At 44.1% G+C, this 21,493-nt stretch overlaps 1 protein-coding gene across 21 annotated transcripts in view; it reads left to right on the forward strand.

Moving 5' to 3' along the window:
• Positions 1-21,493, forward strand: part of SFI1 (SFI1 centrin binding protein) — a 118,022-nt gene that overhangs the window by 41,245 nt on the left and 55,284 nt on the right. For all 21 annotated transcript variants that reach the window (XR_004668705.3, XM_034949342.3, XM_003821472.5 and 18 more), the window contains 3 exons: positions 9,564-9,674; positions 12,955-13,049; positions 19,644-19,761. Coding sequence is in view for 20 of the 21 variants with exons in the window: in XM_034949342.3 (XP_034805233.2) it covers positions 9,564-9,674; positions 12,955-13,049; positions 19,644-19,761 (324 nt within the window). In the remaining variant the exon portion in view is untranslated. The remainder of the gene's footprint in view (positions 1-9,563; positions 9,675-12,954; positions 13,050-19,643; positions 19,762-21,493) is intronic.

A 21,493-nucleotide genomic window follows, 5' to 3' on the forward strand; every position in this document is an offset into this window, starting at 1 on the left:
TGGAAGTTCCCCACTGCATTCTGCTTCTGCCTCATTGGCCAGAGCGTTGTCACCAGCCACCTTTAGCTACAGAGGAGGTTTAGAAAGAAATCTTTCTGGCCTCTGTAGTGGATACTTACGAGAAAAAGGGCTTGGCAGTGGGTGTTGGGTTAGCCAGTGACTGCTAGCTAACCTGCTACATTGCTTTAAAACATTTGCATTATGCTGTTTTTCATGTCTTCGCTCTTCAGTGGTAGCCGGGTGTAGAGGAAAGAATACTGGACTAGAATTAAGGAGACCTGAGCTTCGGTTCTAACCCAGGCCCTAGCTAATTGTTTGATCTGAGGATAGTTATGCCTGTAGGCCTCAGTTTTGCAAATTACAAAATGATAGAGTGAGAATATTTGTTTTCTAAGCAGCTACCAGAATTAGAATTCTGATACTGTGTTTCCATTGACTTAGAAATTTGTGAAGGGATAGTTATTTTCTAATATCTATATATCAATATCAAATATCAATCTGTTAAAATCAAGTAGGTTCTTTGTTACTTGGGGGAACATTGGGCATCCTGATCTTTGTTTTTAGGCTTTTTCCATACTGAGTTATTTATTTCTCAATTTTAGGAGTGTTAGGTGGGAATAATATCATACCACAAACTACAGAATAATGCCTTTATGTGCTGAGATAATGTTTTAGCTTTGTTTTTTGTTTGTTTGTTTGTTTTTGAGACAGAGTTTCACTCTTGTTGCCCAGGCTGGAGTGCAGTGACACGATCTTGGCTCACTGCAACTTTCGCTTCCCGGGTTCAAGCAATTCTCCTGCCTCAGCCTGCCAAGTAGCTGGGACCACAGGCATGCGCCACCATGGCCAGCTATTTTTTGTATTTTTAGTAGAAACGGGGTTTCACCATGTTGGTCTCGAACTCCTAACCTCAGATGATCCACCCGCCTCAGCCTCTCAAAGTGCTGGGATTACAGGCATGGGCCACTGCACCCAGCCTTAACATTTTTTTTTTTTTTTTAAGTACAATTTCCATTTTATTTTTCTCTGGAGAATAATTTTTCTTCAGTCCTTAAGGACACAGTTTCTTAACGGGTTTTAGTGGGAGTCATGGGGCAACGCCTGCAGGTCGAAATTGAGGTGTGGGTATTCAGTCCTAGCAGGCTTCATGAGATTGATTTCTAACTACTTTGCTGTGAATGGCACAACTCACATATTAAGGTAGCTTCATATATGGCTTGGGTAGCACCTAGGCATCAAAGATCCTCACTTCAGAAATGTCCCTGACTGCTGCAGCCTCTACTGTGTTTCAAATGATGAATTTCTCCTGTTTTTGTTAAAGTCACTACATTTGCTAAAATCAATGATGAATTCCTAAACTTTCTTTAACTTGACCTACCAGGTAGCATTAGAGAGTCCATCATTTCCTTCTTCTAGAATCCCTTTCTTCTCCCAGGTTCCAGTTACCATCCTCTTGTGTTTTTTCTCCTACCTGTTTGACTGCCCCTTCTAACTCTCCTTTGTTGATTCTTCCTCATCTAAATATCCCAACACCTAGTCTTTGCACTGCTTCTCTAGCTGCCTCACAACCAAAATCTCATCAAATCTCACAGTGATTCTCAGATGTGTATGCCCAGCCAAGACCTCTGCCTTGAAACTCTGGACTTTTACATACGTGACAACTCCACTGGGTGTCACACCATAGTATGCCCGAAACTGAAATCGTCATCCTCCTCCTCTCAGTGAGTGGAAACTCCATCCTTCCAAGTGCTCAGGTCAGAAACGGTGAAGTCATCCTTCACACCTCTTGTTCTTTCACACCCCAATTTAAAATGCCAAATGCCAAAATCATGTTGCTTCAACCTTCAAAATGCATTCAGAATCCAGCCACTTTTCAGACCTCCAGTAGCTACCACCCAGTCCAAGCCATCAGCATCTCTCCCCCGAGTGACTCCAATGGCCCCTCATTGGTCTCCTGCTTCCTCTCTTGCCCCTAGTCAGTATCTTCTCAGGAGGTAGTCTGAGTAAATCAAGTCACATCATTCTGTCAAACTTCCAGTGGCTTCCTGCTGAAAGTAAAAGCCCAGAGTCCTTACTGTGGCCTACAAGACCAACCAACTTTTTGTGTCACCTATTGAGTTTGTTTTTCATTTCTGCTGTCATATTTTTAATTTCCAAGAGCTTGTTTTTGTTCTCTGCATGTTCCCTTTTTAATTTCCAAAAGCTTCTTTTGTTCTCTGCATGTTTCCTTTCTTTTTAATAGTATCCTGGAGGCTCAAAATTTTTTGAGGATAATGTGGTTTAAGATTTTTATCTGCTTACACTGTGTTTCTTCTAAGATCCTTTTTTCTTTGTATTTTTGGTCACTGTGTCATATTGGAGCCTTTCCTCAAATGTCAAGAGATTCTTTATTGTCTGTTTATATTTAACAGCAGGGCCCTAAAAAGCTTATTTTAGAAGCCTTTTTTTTTTTTTTGAGACAGGGTCTCACTCTTGCCTAGGCTAGAGTGCAATGGCATAATCTCAGCTCACTGCAACCTCTGCCTCCTGGGTTCAAGTGATTCTCCTGCCTCAGCCTCCAGAGTAGCTGGGATTACAGGCATGCACCACCACACCTGGCTACTTTTTGAATTTTTGGTAGAGATGGGGTTTCACCACGTTGGTCAGGCTGGTCTCAAACTCCTGACTTCAGGTGATCTGCCTTACCTTGGCCTCCCAAAGTGCTGGGATTACAGGTGTGAGCCACCACACCCAGCCAGAAGCTTTTATATATAAGCATGAAGACTTATAACTTGAAGGCTTCACTGTAGGCTTTTGGGGCAGATTTCACCAGGGAATCTAGCTGTCTGTGTCTCTGAAGGCCTTTCCCCTTAGGTTGATCAGTTTTCCCCAGACAAAAGAGATACCCTCTAACTCCTTCTGGCACGGGGTGGGGGGGTGGGATTGAGATGAAGGTGGTAATTTTTTAATTTTTTTATTTGTTATTTATTTATATTTTATTTTATTTTATTTTATTTTATTTATTTTTATTTTATTTTATTTTTGAGACAGAGTCTTACTCTGTCACCCAGGCTAGAGTGCAGTGGCGCGATTGACTCACTGCAACCTCCACCTCCCAGGTTCAAGCAATTCTTCTGCCTCAGCCTCCTGAGTAGCTGAGATCACAGGTGCCCACCACCATGCCTGGCTGATTTTTGTGTTATTAGTAGAGACGGGGTTTCACCCTCTTGGCCAGGCTGGTATTGAACTCCTGACCTTGTGATCCACCCACCTCGACCTCCCAAAGTGCTGGGATTACAGGCGTGAGCCACCGCGCCCAGCCTACATTTTTTTTTTTTTTTTTTTTAAACAGAGTCTTACTCTGTTACCCAGGCTGGAGTGCAGTGGCATGATCTCGGCTCACTGCAACCTCCACCTCTCAGGTTCATGCGAGTCGCCTGCTTCAGCGTCCCAAGTAGCTGAGACCATAGGCATGCGCCACCACGCCTGGCTAATTTTTGTATTTTTAGTAGAGATGGGGGTCTCGCCATGTTGGCCAGGCCGGTCTCGGACTGCCCTCAAGTGATCGACCCACCTTGGCCTCCCAAAGTGCTGGGATTATAGACATGACACTGCATCCAGCTGAAGGTGTTAATTATAAGCTTGGCTGCAAGCAGGGAAAGGGATGGTGGGTGTCATTGTTCAGTTTGTAGACTTTTGGTCTAGGACCATCTCCCAAGCTTTGCCTAGTATTCTGGAGTCCAGCTCTCCTCTGGCTCGCCTCTCCGGAGATATACCTGAGTCTCTGCTTGAGTGAATATGAGTGAATAATGGAATCCAGGGGCCTAACCACTTCTGACACATAGGCTTGCAAACAGTCCTGTGTTTTCATCTCAGTCCACAGCTCCTCGCCTCCTGATGCTTCTCATTTCCACCCCTTTCTGGGGCCTGTGCCACCAGCTGGGTGCTTCTTGTCTCCCTTCTCCCCCTACAAGAAGACACTTAGTTCTCTCCTTTATCTGGTGATTCATCTGCCACTCTCTTGCCTAAAATTGACTAAAATTTGTTGACGGTTCTTGTCTGTCACCCTTTCTCCTGTTCTCTTGGTCTTTTTAGGCTTACACCTTTTTGAATACATTTGCTGTTATTTAATGCGGCGTGGGGAATGGAAGGAGGTAAATGGTTATGTTCATTTTACCATGTGCAAACGGTTCCTTTTTATTACAATTTTTTAGAATTGTAGGCCGGGCGTGGTTGCTCGCGCCTGTAATCCCAGCACTTTGGGAGGCCGCGGCAGGTGGATCACAAGGTCAAGAGTTCAAGACCAGCCTGGCCAACATAGTGAAACCCCGTTTGTACTAAAAATACAAAAATTAGCCAGGTGTGCCTGTAACTCCAGTTACTCAGGAGGCTGAGGCAGGAGAATTGCTTGAACTCAGGAGGCAGAGGTTGCAGTGAGCCGAGGTGGTGCCACTGCACTCCAGCCTAGGTGACAGAGCAAGACTCCATCTCAAAAAAAATAAATAAAATAAAAGAATTGTGAATAAATCTGTTCAACAGTCTTTCAAATATTATAGAAATGTACAGTTTAGGCTGGGCATAGTGGCTCACGCCTGTAATCCCAGCACTTTGGGAGGCCGAGGTGGGCGGATCACAAGGTCAGGAGATCAAGACCATCCTGGCTAACATGGTGAAACCCCGTCTCTACTAAAAATACAAAAATTAGCTGGGCATGGTGGTGGGTACCTGTAGTCCCAGCTACTCCGGAGGCTGAGGCAGGAGACTGGCGTGAACCCGGGAGGCGGAGCTTGCAGTGAGCCGAGATCACACCACTGCACTCCAGCCTGGGTGACAGAGTGAGACCCCGTCTTTAAAAAAAAAAAAAAAAAAAAGAAATGTACAGTTTAGGAACCAGTCTCCTATAATCTCTCCCCCACCCCCCGAGAGAGAACCACTGGCATTAGTTTGATATTCTGGAGTCTTTTCAGGCTTTTAATGTGTATGATGTAATCATTTATGTATGCATACACACATGCTTGTTTATATGTACACAAATGTGTGTGTGTGTATATTTGATGTATTCCAACATATGGGTGCTATAAATACATAAAAATAGGCCGGGTATGGTGGCACATACCTGTAATCCCAGCACTTTGGGAGGCCGCGGCAGGCGGATCACCTGAGGTCAGGAGTTCAAGCCCAGCCTGGCCAACATGGTGAAACCCCATCTCTACTAAAAATACAAAAATTAGCTGGGCATGGTGGTGTATGTCTGTAATCCCAGCTACATGGGAGGCTTAGGAAGGAGAACTGCTTGAACCCGGGAGGCGGAGGTTGCAGTGAACTGAGATTGTGCCATTGCACTCTAGACTGGGCGACAAGAGGGAAACTCTGTCTCAAAAATATATATATAAATACTATTATTTATTTATTTATTTATTTATTCATTCTTTGAGACAGAGTCTCACTGTATCATCCAGGCTGGAGTGCAGTGGCCTGATCTCAGCTCACTCCAACCTCCACCTCCTGGGTTCAAGCAATTCTTGTGCCTCAGCCTCCCAAGTAGCTGGGACTACAGGCATGCACCACAACGCCCAGCTAATTTTTGTATTTTTGGTAGAGATGGGGTTTCGCCACGTTGGCCAGGCTGGTCTCAAACTCCTGAGCTCAAGGGATCTGCCCACCTTGGCCTCCCAAAGTGCTGGGATTACACGTGTGAGCCACTGTGCCTGACTTAATTTTTTTTTTCTTTTTTTTTTTTTTGAGACGGAGTCTCGCTCTGTCTCCCAGGCTGGAGTGCAGTGGCGCATCTCGGCTCACTGCAAGCTCCGCCTCCCAGGTTCACGCCATTCTCCTGCCTCAGCCTCCTGAGTAGTTGGGACTACAGGTGCCCGCCACCACACCTGGCTAATTTTTTGCATTTTTAATAGAGATGGGGTTTCACCGTGTTAGCCAGGATGGTCTCGATCTCCTGACCTCATGATCCGCCCGCCTCGGCCTCCCAAAGTGCTGGGATTACAGGCGTGACCTAATTTTTTTAAAAAGATACCATATTATACATACCACGCAGTGACTTTATTTTTTCACCTAATCACTTTCTGAGGCATCTGTCCCTTCAGTACCCTTAGCTCTGCTTCATTCATAGAAAATGAGCACATGGCATTGATTAATTGTATTAACCTGTCCTCTTTTGATGGGTATTTGTGGTGGTTCACTCTTCTCTTATTATTATTATAAGCAATAGTGAGGTGAATTACCTTATGTATGTCTTTGTAAGCTAGTTTTTAAAAACTGTGAGTGGAATTGAGCATGGTGGCTCATGCCTATAATCCCAGCACTTTGGGAGGCTGAGGCCAGTGGACCACCCGAGCTCAGGAGTTCGAGACCAGCCTGGCCATCATGGCAAAACCCCATCTTTACTAAAAGTACAAAAATTAGCTGGGCATGGTGGCACACACCTGTAGTCCCAGCTACTCTGGAGGCTGAGGCAGGAGAATCCTTTGAACCTAGGAGGCGGAGCTTGCAGTGAGCCAAGATCGCGCCACTGCACTCCAGCCTGGGCGACAGAGCGAGACTCCGTCTCAAAAAAAAAAAAAAAGAAAAAAAACTACGAGTGGGTTAGGAGGAGTGACATGTTAGTAACCTGCAGAACCATGAAAAGAAATTTAAAGTGATTGACAGGCCAGTGTGGTGGCTCATGCTTGTAATCCCAGCACTTTGGGAGGCCAAGGTTGGCAGATTGTCTGAGCTCAGGAGTGCGAGACCAGCATGGGCAACATGGCGAAAACCCGTCTCTACTGAAATACAAAAAATTAGCTCGTTTGGGTGGCGTGTGCCTGGAGTCACAGCTACTCCAGAGACTGAGGCACGAGAATAACTTGAATGCATGAGGTGGAGATTACAGTGAGCAGAGATCATGCCACTGCACTACAGCTTGGGTGATATAGCAAGACTGTCTCAAAAAAATTTTTTAAAAATCAGCACCACCTGTCACTGCTCTTCTGTGTTCCTTATTACCTTTTTCCTGACTAATTTCTCTTACTCATCTTTTGCTGTTGTTATGACTCCCCTCTTCAGATTTCAGCTAAATTAATATCCTGTGTTCCTGTTAAGTACTAGGAATATTATTAGGCATTTACTTATTTTATAAGTTTAATTTCCTATGTTTGTAAATAAGACATTACTACTTTTTAGTAATAAAAATATTTTTCATTCTGGTGAATGGAAAAAATTAAAAATAATAATTTTCAATTCACTTCATGGTGTTTGAAAAGTCAGATTTTGGGAGACCAAGGGAGGAGGATCACCTGAGCTCAGGAGTTCAAGACTAGCTAGGGTAACATAGTGAAACCGTGCCTCTACAAAAAATAAAAAATTAGCCAGGCATAGTAGTGGAGCATGTCTGTAGTCACAGCTATTTGGGAGGCTGAGGTGGAAGGATCACTTGAGCCTAGGATGTTAAGGCTGCAGTGAGCCATGACTGTACCACTGCATTCCAGCCTGGGCAACAGAGCGAGACCCTGTCTCCAAAAAAAAGTCAGATTTTTATTTTACTTTAACATCTTTAATCGGTAAAATCAATATTAAAAATTTTTTAACCTCATTTCTAGTTTAAGTAGCTCTGAGATTCTGACCTGAAAAAGCCAAATATATCTATTTTCCCTCTTTTTAAGTTTTTTTGATTGTTTAAGAGACAAGGTCTTGCTCTGTTGCCCAGACCAGAGTGCAGTGACACATTCACGGCTCACTACAGCCTTGACCTCTGGGGCTCAAGCGATCCTCCCACGTAAGCCTCTGGAATAGCTGGGACCACAGGTGCGTGCCTCCATACTTGGCTAACTAAAAAAATTTAGGGGGGGCTGGATGTGGTGATTCAGGCATATAATCCCAGCATTTTGGGAGGCCGAGGCAGGCAGATCACCTGAGGTCAGGAGTTTGAGACCAGCCTGACCAACACGGAGAAACCCCATCTCTACTAAAATTACAAAATTAGCTGGGCGTGATGGCACATGCCTGTAATCCCGCTACTCAGGAGGCTGAGGCAGGGAAATCGCTTGAAGCCGGGAGGCAGAGGTTGCGATGAACCGAGATCACACCATTGCTCTCCAACCTGGGCAACAAGAGCAAAACTCCGTCTCAAAAAAAAAGAAAAAAAAAATTTGTAGAACTGGGTACAGCGGCTCATGTCTGTAATCCCAGCATTTTGGGAGGCTCAGGTGAGGATTACTTGAGCCCAAGGGTTTGAGAACAGCTTGGGTAATACAGTAAGACATTGTCACACATTTTTTTATTTTTATTTTTTGGGTAGAGATGGAGTTTTTTATTTTATTTTATTTTATTTTATTTTGAGACGAAGTCTCACTTTGTTGCCCATGTTGGAGTGCAGTGGCTCGATCTCGGCTCACCACAACCTCTGCCCCCTGGTTCAAGCGATTCTCCTGTCTCAGCCTCCCAAGTAGGTGGGACTACTGGCGTGCACCACCATGCCTGGCTAATTTTTGTATTTTTAGTAGAGATCGGGTTTTACTATGCTGGCCAGGCTGGTCTCGAACTCCTGACCTTGTGATCCACCTGCCTCAGCCTCCCAAAGTGCTGGGATTGCAGGTGTGAGCCACCGTGTCCAGCATTTTTTTTTTTTTTTTTAATGTATTTGAGACAGGCTCTTACTCTTTCGCCCAGGCTGGAGTACAGTGGTGCAATCTCAGTTCACTGGAACCTCTCCCTCCTGGGCTCAAGCGATCCTCCCACCTCAGCCTCCCAGGTAGCTGGGACTACAAGAACATGCCCCCGCTATGCCTGGCTAATTTTTTATTTTTTGTAGAGATTGGGTTCCACCATGTCACCCAACCTGGTCCTGAACTCCAGCAGTCCAACTACCTCAGCCTCCCAAAGTGCTGGCATTACAGGCATAAGCCACCACATCCAGCCCTAGATGGAGTCTTGCTATGTTGCCCAGGTTGGTCTTGAACTCCTGGCCTCACGCAGTCCTCCTACCTTGACCTCTGAAAGTGTTGGTATTACAGGCATGAGCCACCATGCCTGGCCTCTATTTTTAATCTATCTTGGTGTTTACTTTTTCTTTTTTTTCTTTGAGACGGAGTCTTGCTCTGTCATCAGGCTGGAGTGCAGTGGTGCAGTCTCGGCTCACTGCAACCTCTGCCTCCCGGGTTCAAGCAATTCTCCTGCCTCAGCCTCCTGAGTAGCTGGGACTACAGGCGCGTGCCACCATGCCCAGGTAATTTTTGCATTTTTAGTAGACATGCGGTTTCACCATGTTGGCCAGGATCTCTTGACCTTGTGATCCACCCGCCTTGGCCTCCCAAAGTACTGGGATTATAGGTGTGAGACACTGCGCCCGACCGGTGTTTACTTTTTTTTTTTTTTTTTTTTTTTAGTAGAGACGGGGTTTCACCATGTTAGCCAGGATGGTCTCGATCTCCTGACCTTGTGATCCACCCGCCTGAGCCTCCCAAAGTGCTGGGATTACAGGTGTGAGCCACCACGCCCGGCTGTACTTTTTCATGAGACGGCAAGAATATGTGATTTGGGAAGAGATGTTAGCTCCAACATCATCATATATATATATGATTTTTTTTTTGCTGTAGATTTTACTATGAGCAGCGATTACTACGGAAGGTCTTCGAAGAATGGAAAGAAAAGTGGTGGGTTTTCCAGCACGAGTGGAAACTCTGTGTTCGAGCTGACTGTCACTACAGGTCAGGTTTCATGTTATACTCCTTCAGTTTTACTGATGCACATTATCAGATGATTATTTGTTGGCGTGTTTATGGTCAAAAGAAGCAAACTTTGGGTCACTTTTGGTTTTTCTTCAAATCCTTTTTGGAGTTAGCAAGATCAGAGTTCCAAATTAAACCCAAGCATGCATGCACATGCTGGGCACGTGCACACAGACACACACACACACCTCCCACACCTCTAATTCAGGTAACCATTATGTATTGGTTATGCTAATACTTTGAATGGGATTTTCCCACCGATTTTCATTTCTATATAATTTCTCATTCTGAAAGTATTCTGGGGTTTTTGTTTGTTTGTTTGTTTTGTTTTGTTTTGAGACAGAGTCTCACTCTGTTGCCCAAGCTGGAGTGCAGTGGCACGATCTTGGCTCACTGCAACTTCCGTCTCCTAGGTTCAAGCGATTCTACTGCCTCAGTCTCCCAAGTAATTGGGATTACAGGCATGTGCCATCACGCCTGGCTAATTTTTGTAGTTTTAGTAGAGACAGGGTTATTTCATGTTGGCTGGGCTAGTCTTGAACTCCTGACTTCAGGTGATCCGCCTGCCTTGGCCTCCCGAAGTGCTGGGATTACAGGCATGAGTCACCGCGCCAGGCCTGTTTTTTTTGTTTTTTTGTTTTTTTTGAGATGGAATTTCGCTCTTGTTGCCCAGGCTGGAGTGCAATGGTGCCATCTTGGCTCACTGCAACCTCCGCCCCCTGGGTTCAAGTGATTCTCCTGCCTCAGCCTCCCTAGTAGCTGGGATTACAGGCATGTGCCACCACACCCAGCTAATTTTGTATTTTTAGTAGAGATGAGGTTTCTCCATGTTGGTTAGTCTGGTCTCAATCTCCTGACCTCAGGTGATCCTGCCACCTTGGCCTCCCAAAGTGCTGGGATTACAGGCATGAACCACCACACCCGGCCTTGTTTTAAAAATAATAAATTGTGGCCGGGCATGGTGGCTCATGCCTGTAATCCCAGCACTATGGGAGGCCAAGGTGGGCGGATCACGAGGTCAGGAGATCGAGACCATCCTGGCTAACATGGTGAAACTCCGTCTCTACTAAAAAATACAAAAAACAAAATTGGCTAGGCGTGGTGGTAGGCGCCTGTAGTCCCAGCTACTCGGGAGGCTGAGGCAGGAGAATGGCGTGAACCCAGGAGGTGGAGCTTGCAGTGAGCCAAGACTGCACCACTGCACTCCAGCCTGGGCAACAGTGGAGCGAGACTCCGTCTCAGAAAATAAATAAATAAATAAATAGTTTTAATTTACATTGATTATGGGAGAAAATATATGGGGAAGGCCGAGTGTGGTGGCTCACTCCTATAATCCCAGTACTTTGGGAGGCTGAGGCGGGTGGATCACTTGAGGTTAGGAGTTCCAGACCAGCCTGGCCAACATTGGTGAAACCTTGTCTCTATTAAAAAACAAAACAAAACAAAACAAAAATTCCAGCCTGGACAATACAGAGAAACCCCATCTCAACTAAAATACAAAAAAAAAAAAAATTAGCCGGGCATGGCGGCATGCGTCTGTAGTACCAGCTACTCGGGAGGTTGAGACAGGAAAATTAATTGAACCCAGGAGGCGGAGACTGCAGTGAGTCGAGATCGCACCACTGTACTCCAGCCTGGGCAACAAAGCAAGACTCCGTCTCCAAAAAAAAAAAAAAAATTAGCTGGGCATGGTGGCATGTGCCTGTAGTCCCAGCCACTCGGGAGGCTGAGGCAGAAGAATTGCTTGAACCCAGGAGTCGGAGGTTGCAGTGGGCCAAGATCATGCCACTGCACTCCAGTCTGGACGACAGAATGAGACTCTGTCTCAAAAAAAAAAAAAATTCTTTTTTAAATGAATGTTAATAAAATATTTAAAACTAGGAAAATATGAAGAGATGAAGGTCTTAAGATATATAGTGTATGTATCAAGAAGAAGGAAAAGGTGTCAATGAGCATGTTGTAGTACAAACGAGAAGTGATGTTTTTTACAGTGTGGATAGTTAAGATAATTAGGATGTGACTGTTGGCCAGGCATGGTAGCTCACACCTGTAATCCTAGCACTTTGGGAGGCCGGGGCAAGAGGATCACTTGAGCCCAGGAGTTCGAGACCAGCCTAGGGAACATGGCAAAATCCCCCTCTACAAAAAAATACAAAAATTAGCCAGGAGTGGTGGTGCGTTCCTGTAGTCCCAGCTACTCTGAGGCCAAGGTGGGAGGAGTACCTGAGCCCAGGGAGGGCTCAAGGCTACAGTGAGCCATGTTCACATTACTGTACTCCAGCCTAGGTGACAGAGTGAGACCCTGCGTAAAAAAAAAAAAGACAAGATTGTCATTCCAAACATCATGGATTTTTTTTTTTTTTAATTGAATTTGAGACTGAGTCTCGGTGTCACCCAGGCTGGAGTGCAGTGGAACAATCTCGGCTCACTGCAACCACTGCCTCCCAGGTTCAAGCCATTCTCCTGCCTCAGCCTCCCTCCTGCCTCAGCCTCCTGAGTAGCTGAGACTACAGGCACATGCTACTACGAGTGGCTAATTTTTATATTTTTAGTAAAGACGGGGTTTCACCATATTGACCAGGCTGGTCTCGAACTCCCAACCTCAGGTGATCTGCCTGCCTCAGCCTCCCAGAGTGCTGAGATTACAGGCGTGAGCTACTGTGCCTGGCCCAAACATCATGAATTTGTGGATGATGAAAGTGAACTTATTCTTGGAGAAGTCAAGCCTTTTCTTCCTCAGTGACACTTTAAGGTATGGAGAATGACTCTTCTTCAAAGAGAATAGAGTTCATTGTGATTGTAGGAAATGAAATTTTAGCTTTGGTGCAGATATGGCTTTTTTTTTTTTTTAATCAGAAGCGTCCCTGTTCATTTCTTCTGAGTATAGAACAGACTTGGTGTGTTGGGTTAGGAGTTGTTTTGTTGTTGTTGTTTGTTTGTTTGTTTGTTTCTTGAGACAGAGTCTTGCTCTGTTGTCCAGGCTGGAGTGCAGTGGCATGCGATCTCGGCTCACTGCAACCTCCACCTCCTGGGTTCAAGTGATTCTCCTGCCTCAGCCTCCGGAGTAGGTGGGATTACAGACGTGTGCCACCACACCCGGCACACGGTATTTTTAGTAGAGATGGGGTTTCACCATATCGGCCAGGCTGGTCTTGAACTCCTTGCCTTGGCCTCCCAAAGTGCTAGGATTACAGGTGTGAGCCACCGCGCCCGGCCTGTTATTTTGAAGAAATGCCATTTACTTTTTTTGGCTCCTCAGGTATTACCTGTATAACCTGATGTTCCAGACCTGGAAGACCTACGTGCGTCAGCAGCAGGAGATGAGGAACAAGTACATTAGAGCCGAGGTTCATGGTGAGAAAAAGAAGTCCATGTCTGAAGAAGATGCCCACATTTACTTTGCAGAAGGTCATAGGAAGGACAAACACATTGTCTCAGAGAGAGAAGAACTCTAGGTCAAAGGAAGATTTGTTTGATTCTCTTTCATATTTTTCAGAAAGTGTGATCTCTGAGTGGGCACCTGTATGATTGATCCCTATGGTTTTCTCCATATGGCATGGTTTGAGCCCTTAAAACTCATTTAATCAGAATTTGTGTGAACTGGCTGTTCCTGGCCTGCTGGTTCAGTGGGCTGGCTGTGACTCCTGTGGCACCTGGGGCTGCCATCTATCTTGCTGCGTCAAGTTGCCCAGAGACTCTGGAGCAGAGCTGCAGTGCTCTTTTCTGATCTGCTTTGCTCAAGTTGTCCCTTAGTGATACTGTGGCCACTTTAGGTCTGGTCAGAGTCTGGTTTCTCTGTGAATTGAGCCCAGAAACACGTGGAGAGTCTAAGGGAAAAAGACATAGAGTTTCAAAATGATAATACAGGCTGCATTAGCAGCAGAATGTCCTAAAGGTAGCTCAAACTCTGCAAGTCACAAGTACAACCTGTCAACTCCCCTACCACTTATACCTGCTGTTCCTTTGACTCTTCTGTCTAAGAAGACTTACTTAGGAATGGTGTCCATTCCTCATGCCTCATGTCATCACTTACCTAATCTTTTAAGAAGGCCCTCTGAGGCATCACTTGCAATCATCTTTGCATTGCTACTGCCTGAGAGTAATCCTCATCTTTTTCCCAGAGTGTTGTAAGTGCCACTTCATTAATCTCCCTCATTTATTTTTTCATGCTTCTCATTGTACACATAGCTGCAAGAGTGGTAAGACATAGATAAGATCATGACACTCCTTTACGTAAAGTTAACCCTGCTTGGTATGTCATACAAGGTCTTCATCTCTTCTGCTTTACACCCTCTGCCCTTGACACACTGGATGTGCACTTCTTTATCTTTCCATCTTTGTCCCTGTAGTTCTTCCTTCAGGCCCATTTAAATGTGTAGCTTTCCTTGATCTCCCCCAGCCCAGTGATCTTTCCCCTGTCTGTATTCCCAAAGTATGAGAAGCTCTTACCCAAGCCTCAGGATTACTGCACCAAATGCACTGTTTCACTGGTAAGTAACTTACGCTGTTTGTTGTTTATTTTTTTAATACATACAGTAAGATTCATTCTTTTTGATGTTCAGTTCTAAGACTTTGATACACACTACCACATACAGCTAAATTTTTGTATTTTTGGTAGAGATGGGCTTTTGCCATGTTGCCCAGGCTGGTTTCAAACTCCTGGACTAAAGCAATCCACCTGCCTCGCTCTCCCAAAGTGCTGGCAATACAGGTGTGAGCCACCGTGCCTGGCCTTAAGTTTAATTCTATAAGAAACTGGCAAAGTTTTTTATCATGGCTGTGCCATTTTGCATTCCCACCAGTAATTAACGAGAGTTCTACTTGCTCTGCATCCTCTTGACCTCTTTGTATTGTCATTAAAATTTTTTCTTTGGCCATACTAATAGGTGTATACAGGCATTTAATTGTGGGTTTTTAAAAATTGGTGTTACATGAGTATACTGCATAATGATGGAGATTTGACTATCCACTACCCAAATAGTGAACGTTGTACATGATAGGTAGTTTTTCAACCCTTGTGCCTCTTCCACCCTCCCTTCCCCTCTTTTGGAGTCCCCAGTGTCTATTATCTCCACCTTTATATCCGTGTGTACCAACAGTTTAGCTCCCGCTTATAAGTGAGAATATGTGGTATTTGATTTTCTGTTTCTGAGTTAGTTCACTTAGGATAATGGCCTCCAGCTCCATCCATGTTGGTGCAAAGGACATGATTTCATTCTTTTTTATGGCTGGGTGGTATTCCATGGTGTATATTTTCTTTCTTTTTTTTTTATTTGAGACTGTCTCACTCTGTCACCCAGGCTGGAGTGCAGTGGTGTGATCTCGGCTCACTGCAGCCTCCACCTCCTGGGTTCAAGCGTTGCTTCTGCCTCAGCCTCTCAAGTACCTGGGACTACAGGCGTGTGCCACCATGCCCAACTAATTTTTGTATTTTTAGTAGAGACAAGGTTTCACTATATTGGCCAGGCTGGTCTCAAACTCCTGACCTCAGTGATCTGCCTGCCTCGGCCTCCCAAAGTACTGAGATTGCAGGCATGAGCCACCACGCCCGGCTGTGGTGTATATTTTCTGTATCTGTTGATGGATGCTGAGGTTGATTCCATGACTTTGCTGTTGAGAATAGTGCTGCAGTGAACATATGAGAGCAGGTGTCTTTTTAATATAATAATTTCTCTTCGTTTGGGTAGATTCCTGCTAGTGGGATTGCTGGGTCGAATGGTGGTTCTGTTTTTAGTTCTTTGAGAAATCTCCATACTGTTTTCCATAGAGGTTCAACTAATTTATATTCCCACCACCAGTGTGTTAAGTGTTCTCTTTCTCTGCGTGCATGCCAACATCTGTTATTAAACTTTTTTTTTTTTTTTTTTTTTAAGACAGGGGATGTCTTGCTGTGTCACCCAGGCTGGAGTGCAGTGGCTTGGTCATAGCTCACTGCAGCCTTGACTTCCTGGGCCAAGTAATCCTCCCACCTCAGACTCCTGAGTAGCTGGGACCATAGGCATGTGCTACCACGCCTGGCTAACTTTTTATATTTTATGGAGACAGGGTCTGGCTATGTTGCCCAAGCTGGTCTTGGACCCCTGGGCTCCAGTGATTCTCCTTCCTCAGTCTCCCAAAGTGCTAGGATTACAGGCATAAGCCACTGCACCCAGCCTAACTTTTTAATAATAGTCGTTCTGACTAGTGTAAGATGATATCTCATTGTGGTTTTAGTTTGCATTTCTCTGATAATTAGTGATGTTGAGTATCTTTTCCTGTGCTTATTTGCTATTTATATCTGTTTGGTGAAGTATCTGTTCATGATCTTTTGTCCTTTTAAATTGGGTTGTTTGTGTTCTTGTTGAGATTTGAAAGTTTTTTGTTTGTTTGGTTGGTTTGGTTTTTTTTGACACGGAATCTCACTCTTGCCCAGGCTGGAGTGCAGTGGCGCAATCTCGGCTCACTGCAACCTCGACCTCCAGGGTTTAAGTGATTCTCCCACCTTAGCCTCCCAAGTAGCTGGGACTACATGGTGCGCTACCATCCCCAGCTAATTTTTGTATTTTTTTTAGTAGAGACAGGGTTTCACCATGTTAGCCAGGCTGATCTGGAACTCCTGACCTCAGGGGATCCACCTGCCTCGGCCTCCCAAAGTGCTGGGACCACAGGGGTGAGCCACCAAGCCCAGCTGGTTTTTTAAAATATGTATTCTGTTACAAGCATTTTGTCAAAGCATGATTTGCTATGTTTTCTCCTAGTCTGTGACTTGTCTTTTCATTCTCTTAACAGTATCTTTTGCAGAGGAAAAGTTTTTAATTTTGATGAAGTCCAATCTATTTTTTTTAATGGATTATGGTTTTGTTTGTTTGTTTGTTTGTTTGTTTTTGCGAGAGTCCCACTGTTGCCCAGGTTGGAGTGCAGTGGTGTGAGGATAACCCATTGCAGCCTGGAACTCCTAGGCTCTGACCTCAGCCTCCCAAGTAGCTGGGACTACAGACAATGCCCCACCATACCTGGCTAAGTTTTTTATATTTTATAGAGATGGGGCTCTTGCTTTGTTGCTCAGGCTGGTCTGAAACTCCTGGCCTCAAGCAGTTCTCCCACTTCGGCTTCCCAAAGCCCTGGGATTACAGTCATGAGCCACTGTGCCCAGCTGGATTATATTTTTTGATATCCTATCTTAGATGTCATCTCTAAGAACTTTGCCTTAACCCAGGGTCACAAAGATTTCCTCTTATGTTTTCTCCTAAACATTCTGTAGTTTTACATATGGATCTTGTATATCCTGCATCCTTGCTAAGTTAATTTATTATTTCTTTTTCTTTTTTCTTTTTTTTTAATTTTGAGATGGAGTCTCGCTCTATTGCCCAGGCTGGAGTGCAGTGGCACGATCTCGGCTCACTGCAAGCTCCACCTCCCGGATTCACGCCATTCTCCTACCTCAGCCTCCAGTTAGCTGGGACTACAGGTGCCCACCACCCCGCCCGGCTAATTTTTTGTATTTTTAATAGAGACGGGATTTCACAGTGTTAGCCAGGATGGTCTTGATCTCCTGACTTCGTGATCCGCCCACCTCGGCCTCCCAAAGTGCTGGGATTACAGGCTTGAGCCACTGCGCCCAGCCTTTTTTTTTTTTTTCAGATGGAGTCTCACTTTGTCACCCAGGATGGAGTGCAGAGTGGCGTGATCTCGGCTCACTGCAGCCTCTGCCTCCTGGGTTCAAGCAATTATCTTGCCTCAGACTACTGAGTAGCTGGGAGTAAAGGTACCTGCCACCACGCCCGGCTAATTTTTTTTTTGTATTTTTAGTAGAGACATTTACTGCTATAAAGTTCTCTTAAACACTAACTATATTACACGAATTTTAATAAGTTATATTTCTGTTTTCATTCAGTAAAAACTTGTTTTCTGATTTTCCCTGAGACCTCATCTTTGCCCCACAGATTATTTAGAACTGTGTTTAGTTTTCTAATATTTGGGAGTTTCCCAATATCTTTCTATTAAGGATTTCTAGTTTATTCCATTATTGTCAGAGAACAAGACTTAGTATGATTTCGGTTCCTTTATTTTTGTTAAGGTTTGTTCTGTGGCCCCAAATATGCTCTATCTTGTAAATGTTCTATATTTACTTGAAGAGTGTACATTCTGCTGTCTTATATTATTTATAGTTACAGTGAATCTAGCTAGATATTATGGAATAGAAGGAAAAAGTCACTTGGATGACTTTTTTATAGGCGGTGGCTCACGCCTATAATCCCAGCACTTTGGGAGGCTGAGGTGGGCAGATTGCTTGGGCCCAGGAGTTCGAGACCAGCCCAAGCAACATGGCAAAACCTCATCTCTACAAAAAAATACAAAAATTAGCCAGGTGTGGTGGTGCATGCCTGCAGTCCCAGCTACTCAAGAGGCAAGAGTTATTTCTGACATAAGACAAGTTATTTCAGGCCATTCCCCTAGACCTCAGGGAGTGTCCATTCACTCTTGGACTGTTAAATGAAAAGTTTGCAAGTACTTTTAGGCCTTAAGGAAGCATGGTTCTCAGTTGTCACGTGCATCAGAATCATGGCAGAGACAGTTAATGAGATTCCTGTGTTCCATACTCTGGAAAGAGCAGTTAGTGTTTATTTTAGATATTTTTCATAGTTAAGTCATCTCATTTACACTTTCCAAACATAACTCTGAGAGAGGCACCATTTTACAGATGAGGAACTTGTATGAGATTACGTGTGTAATAAATGAAAGGGCCAGTAAGTCTGGCTTGTCTTACTCAGGATCCCAAACTCTAAACCACAGCACTATACTAGTCCTGATTACCTGAAGTGTGCTGATTCCTGAGGTCCACAGTGAAACCAAGGAAGATACATGTTAAATTCTCCTTCGTATGTTGATTTGTCTTGTCAACAACTGTGAAATATATAGTTATAGTCCTGTCGACTACATCTTGGAGGCTGTCCTAAAAATGATTTATATAATTTTATTTTCTCCTTTGTCTTCTAAAAAGAAGAGAAATTTACTTATAAGTGGTAATTTACTTATTAGTGGTGACTTTCATAATGAAAATACAATTTACCACAAAGGGAGACCTGTGGGCCATTGCATCTTCCATATCTAGTAAATTATCTTTTCTTTACTAAAAAGAGTGAGCTTGGAGTCAAACAGCAAGTTTTATATCATGATTTCTTCTTCTTTAGCTTTGTATTATGGAAAACTTTAAATATCTATACAATTGAAATTTTTTTTTCTTTTCTTTTCTTTTTTTTTTTTTTTTGAGACGGAGTCTTGCTCTGTCGCCCAGGCTAGAGTGCAATGGCGTGATCTCAGCTCACTGCAACCTCTCCCTCCCAGGTTTAGCAATTCTCCTGCCTCAGCCTCCTGAGTAGCTGGGACTACAGGCGCACGCCACCACACCCGGCTAATTTTTGTACTTTTAGTAGAGATGGGGTTTCACCACGTTGGTCAGGCTGGTCTCGAACTTCTGACCTCAGGTGATCTGCCCATCTCGGCCTTCCAAAGTGCTGGGATTACAGGCGTGAGCCACTGTGCCCAGCCTGAAAGATATTTAATAGAATAATGAACCTCCATGTATCCATTACCCAGCTTTGATTATCACTCATGCCATTTTTGTTAGATCCATCTCTCCACTTCTTTGCTGCCTGTTTATTCATATCATTTCGTCTAAAAATTGCAGAGTATATCTATAAAAATAAGCGCTTTTAAAGCAAAGGGTTTTTGAGCAGTTCAGTACATGGGTTTTCCTTTAAATGCTTTGTAAATGTCATTACTTGCACAGAGCCTTCATGTGTTCTTGCACTCTAATTAATTTTGTAGTGCTTCACAACTTTTCCAGCAGGGGTCACTTGTAGGCTGGAGGGATTTAGGTATTCAAAGGAGAGCCCTTGAGCTTTTATCATAACCCAGAGTAATCCATCTCTCCCCATGCCTTTTGAAAAATCTCTTTGGTGAATCTAGATGCAAAGCAAAAGATGCGACAGGCCTGGAAGTCCTGGTTGATCTACGTGGTTGTTCGTAGGACCAAACTTCAGATGCAGACTACGGCTCTGGAGTTTAGGCAACGGATTATCTTACGGTGAGTCTGCTCAACTGCCCTACAAAGTACCAGCCATCATTTTACCTCATCAGCTTTATGGTGCTGGAAAACAGCATCAAACCTCACCTTAAAACAATGGTTTGTATTTGGTTTTATTTTTGTGTTTTGTTTTTTTCGAGATAGGGTCTTACTCTGTCACCCAGGTTGGAGTGTAGTGGCCCAATCTCAGCTTACTGCAACTTCCACCTCCCAGGTTCAAGCAGTCCTTCCACCTCAGCCTCCCAAGTAGCTGGGACTACAGGCATGCACCACTATGCCCAGCTAATGTTTTTTTTTTTTTTCATTTTTTTGTAGAGGCGAGGTTTTATCATGTTTCCCAGGCTGGTCTTGAGTTCGTGGGCTCAAGCGATCTGCCCACCTCAGCCTCCCAAAGTGCTGGGATTATAGGCATGAGCCACCATGCCCCCCTCCCACCTTGAAACAATGTTTTGAACATAGTTGATGCCTAATAAAGATTTACTGATAACTTGTTTATAAGATCAGATTTTCACATAATCATAATTAACATGAATTGAGCGCTTACTGTGTTCTAAACCCTGTGTTAAGTTTGTGTGTGCATGTGTTAATTTTGTAATGTAAAGTATCTTATTTAACCCTTACCGTAAACTGTAAGTACCATTATTGTACAGATTAAGATGTACAATAAGGCTCAGAGAGGTTGAGTAACTCGCCTAGCACATACAGGTTGTAATTGGCAAAACTAGGGCTCACCCACCCATGCTCTTAACTGGTCTTCTGCATTGTAGACATACTGGAAGAACATGAATTAGTCCACTTTTATAGCCAGATATGTAACAATGAGCTGCATTATAATGGGACAGATTTCACTCTTTGTTGTCTGTAGTTGTCCACTGGTGTCCTGAATGGTAATATATTAATAACTCACTTCCTGCCTGAAAGTTGAGTATTGAACAAAGTATGGATAATAGGAGAGGCTTTGCAGCTGCACTTACTTGGGTTTGAATCCCTCTTCCAACCTGTATTATTGGGTCATTTCATCTCTTCAGCTCTTATTTTCCTCATCTGTGAAATAGTTACACCATACTTAAAGGTTTGTCATCAGGAATAAATAAAGTGATATCTGTAAAGTATTTAACAGTGTCCAGAAAATCAGTGGACATAAAGAAGTTATTTAAGTAGAAATAAAATAGGCAGAGTGCAGTAGTTCAAACCTGTAATCCCAACACTTTGGGAGGCTAAGATGGGAGGCTTGCTTGAGGCCGGGAGTTTGAGACCAGCCTGGGCAACAAAGCCAAGACCCTATCCCTACACACAAAAAATTTTTTTAAATAATTAAAATCATTACTTAAAATGTATTTAGCAAGTATTTCAAAATGCCTAATTAGTATGCAATTTTACTTGAGTCTGAGTGAATTTTTTTTTTTTATGAGATGGAGTCTCGCGCTGTTCCCCAGGCTGGAGTGCAGTGGTATGATCTTGGCTCACTGCAACCTTCTGGGTTCAAGCCTTCCAGGTTCAAGCGATTCTTCTGCCTCGGCCTCTCGAGTAGCTGGGATTACAGGCGCCTGCCACCATGCCCAGCTAATTTTTTGTATTTTTACTAGAGGCAGGGTTTCACCATGTTGGCCAGCCTTGTCTCGAACTCCTGACCTCATGATTCACCGGCCTCAGCCTCTCAAAGTGCTGGGATTCCAGGCATGAGCCACCGCGCCTGGCCTGAGTGATATTTTTATATAATTAATTCATTTAC

Source organism: Pan paniscus, chromosome 23 (assembly GCF_029289425.2).
Source record: "Pan paniscus chromosome 23, NHGRI_mPanPan1-v2.0_pri, whole genome shotgun sequence".
Lineage (NCBI taxonomy): Eukaryota > Metazoa > Chordata > Mammalia > Primates > Hominidae > Pan > Pan paniscus.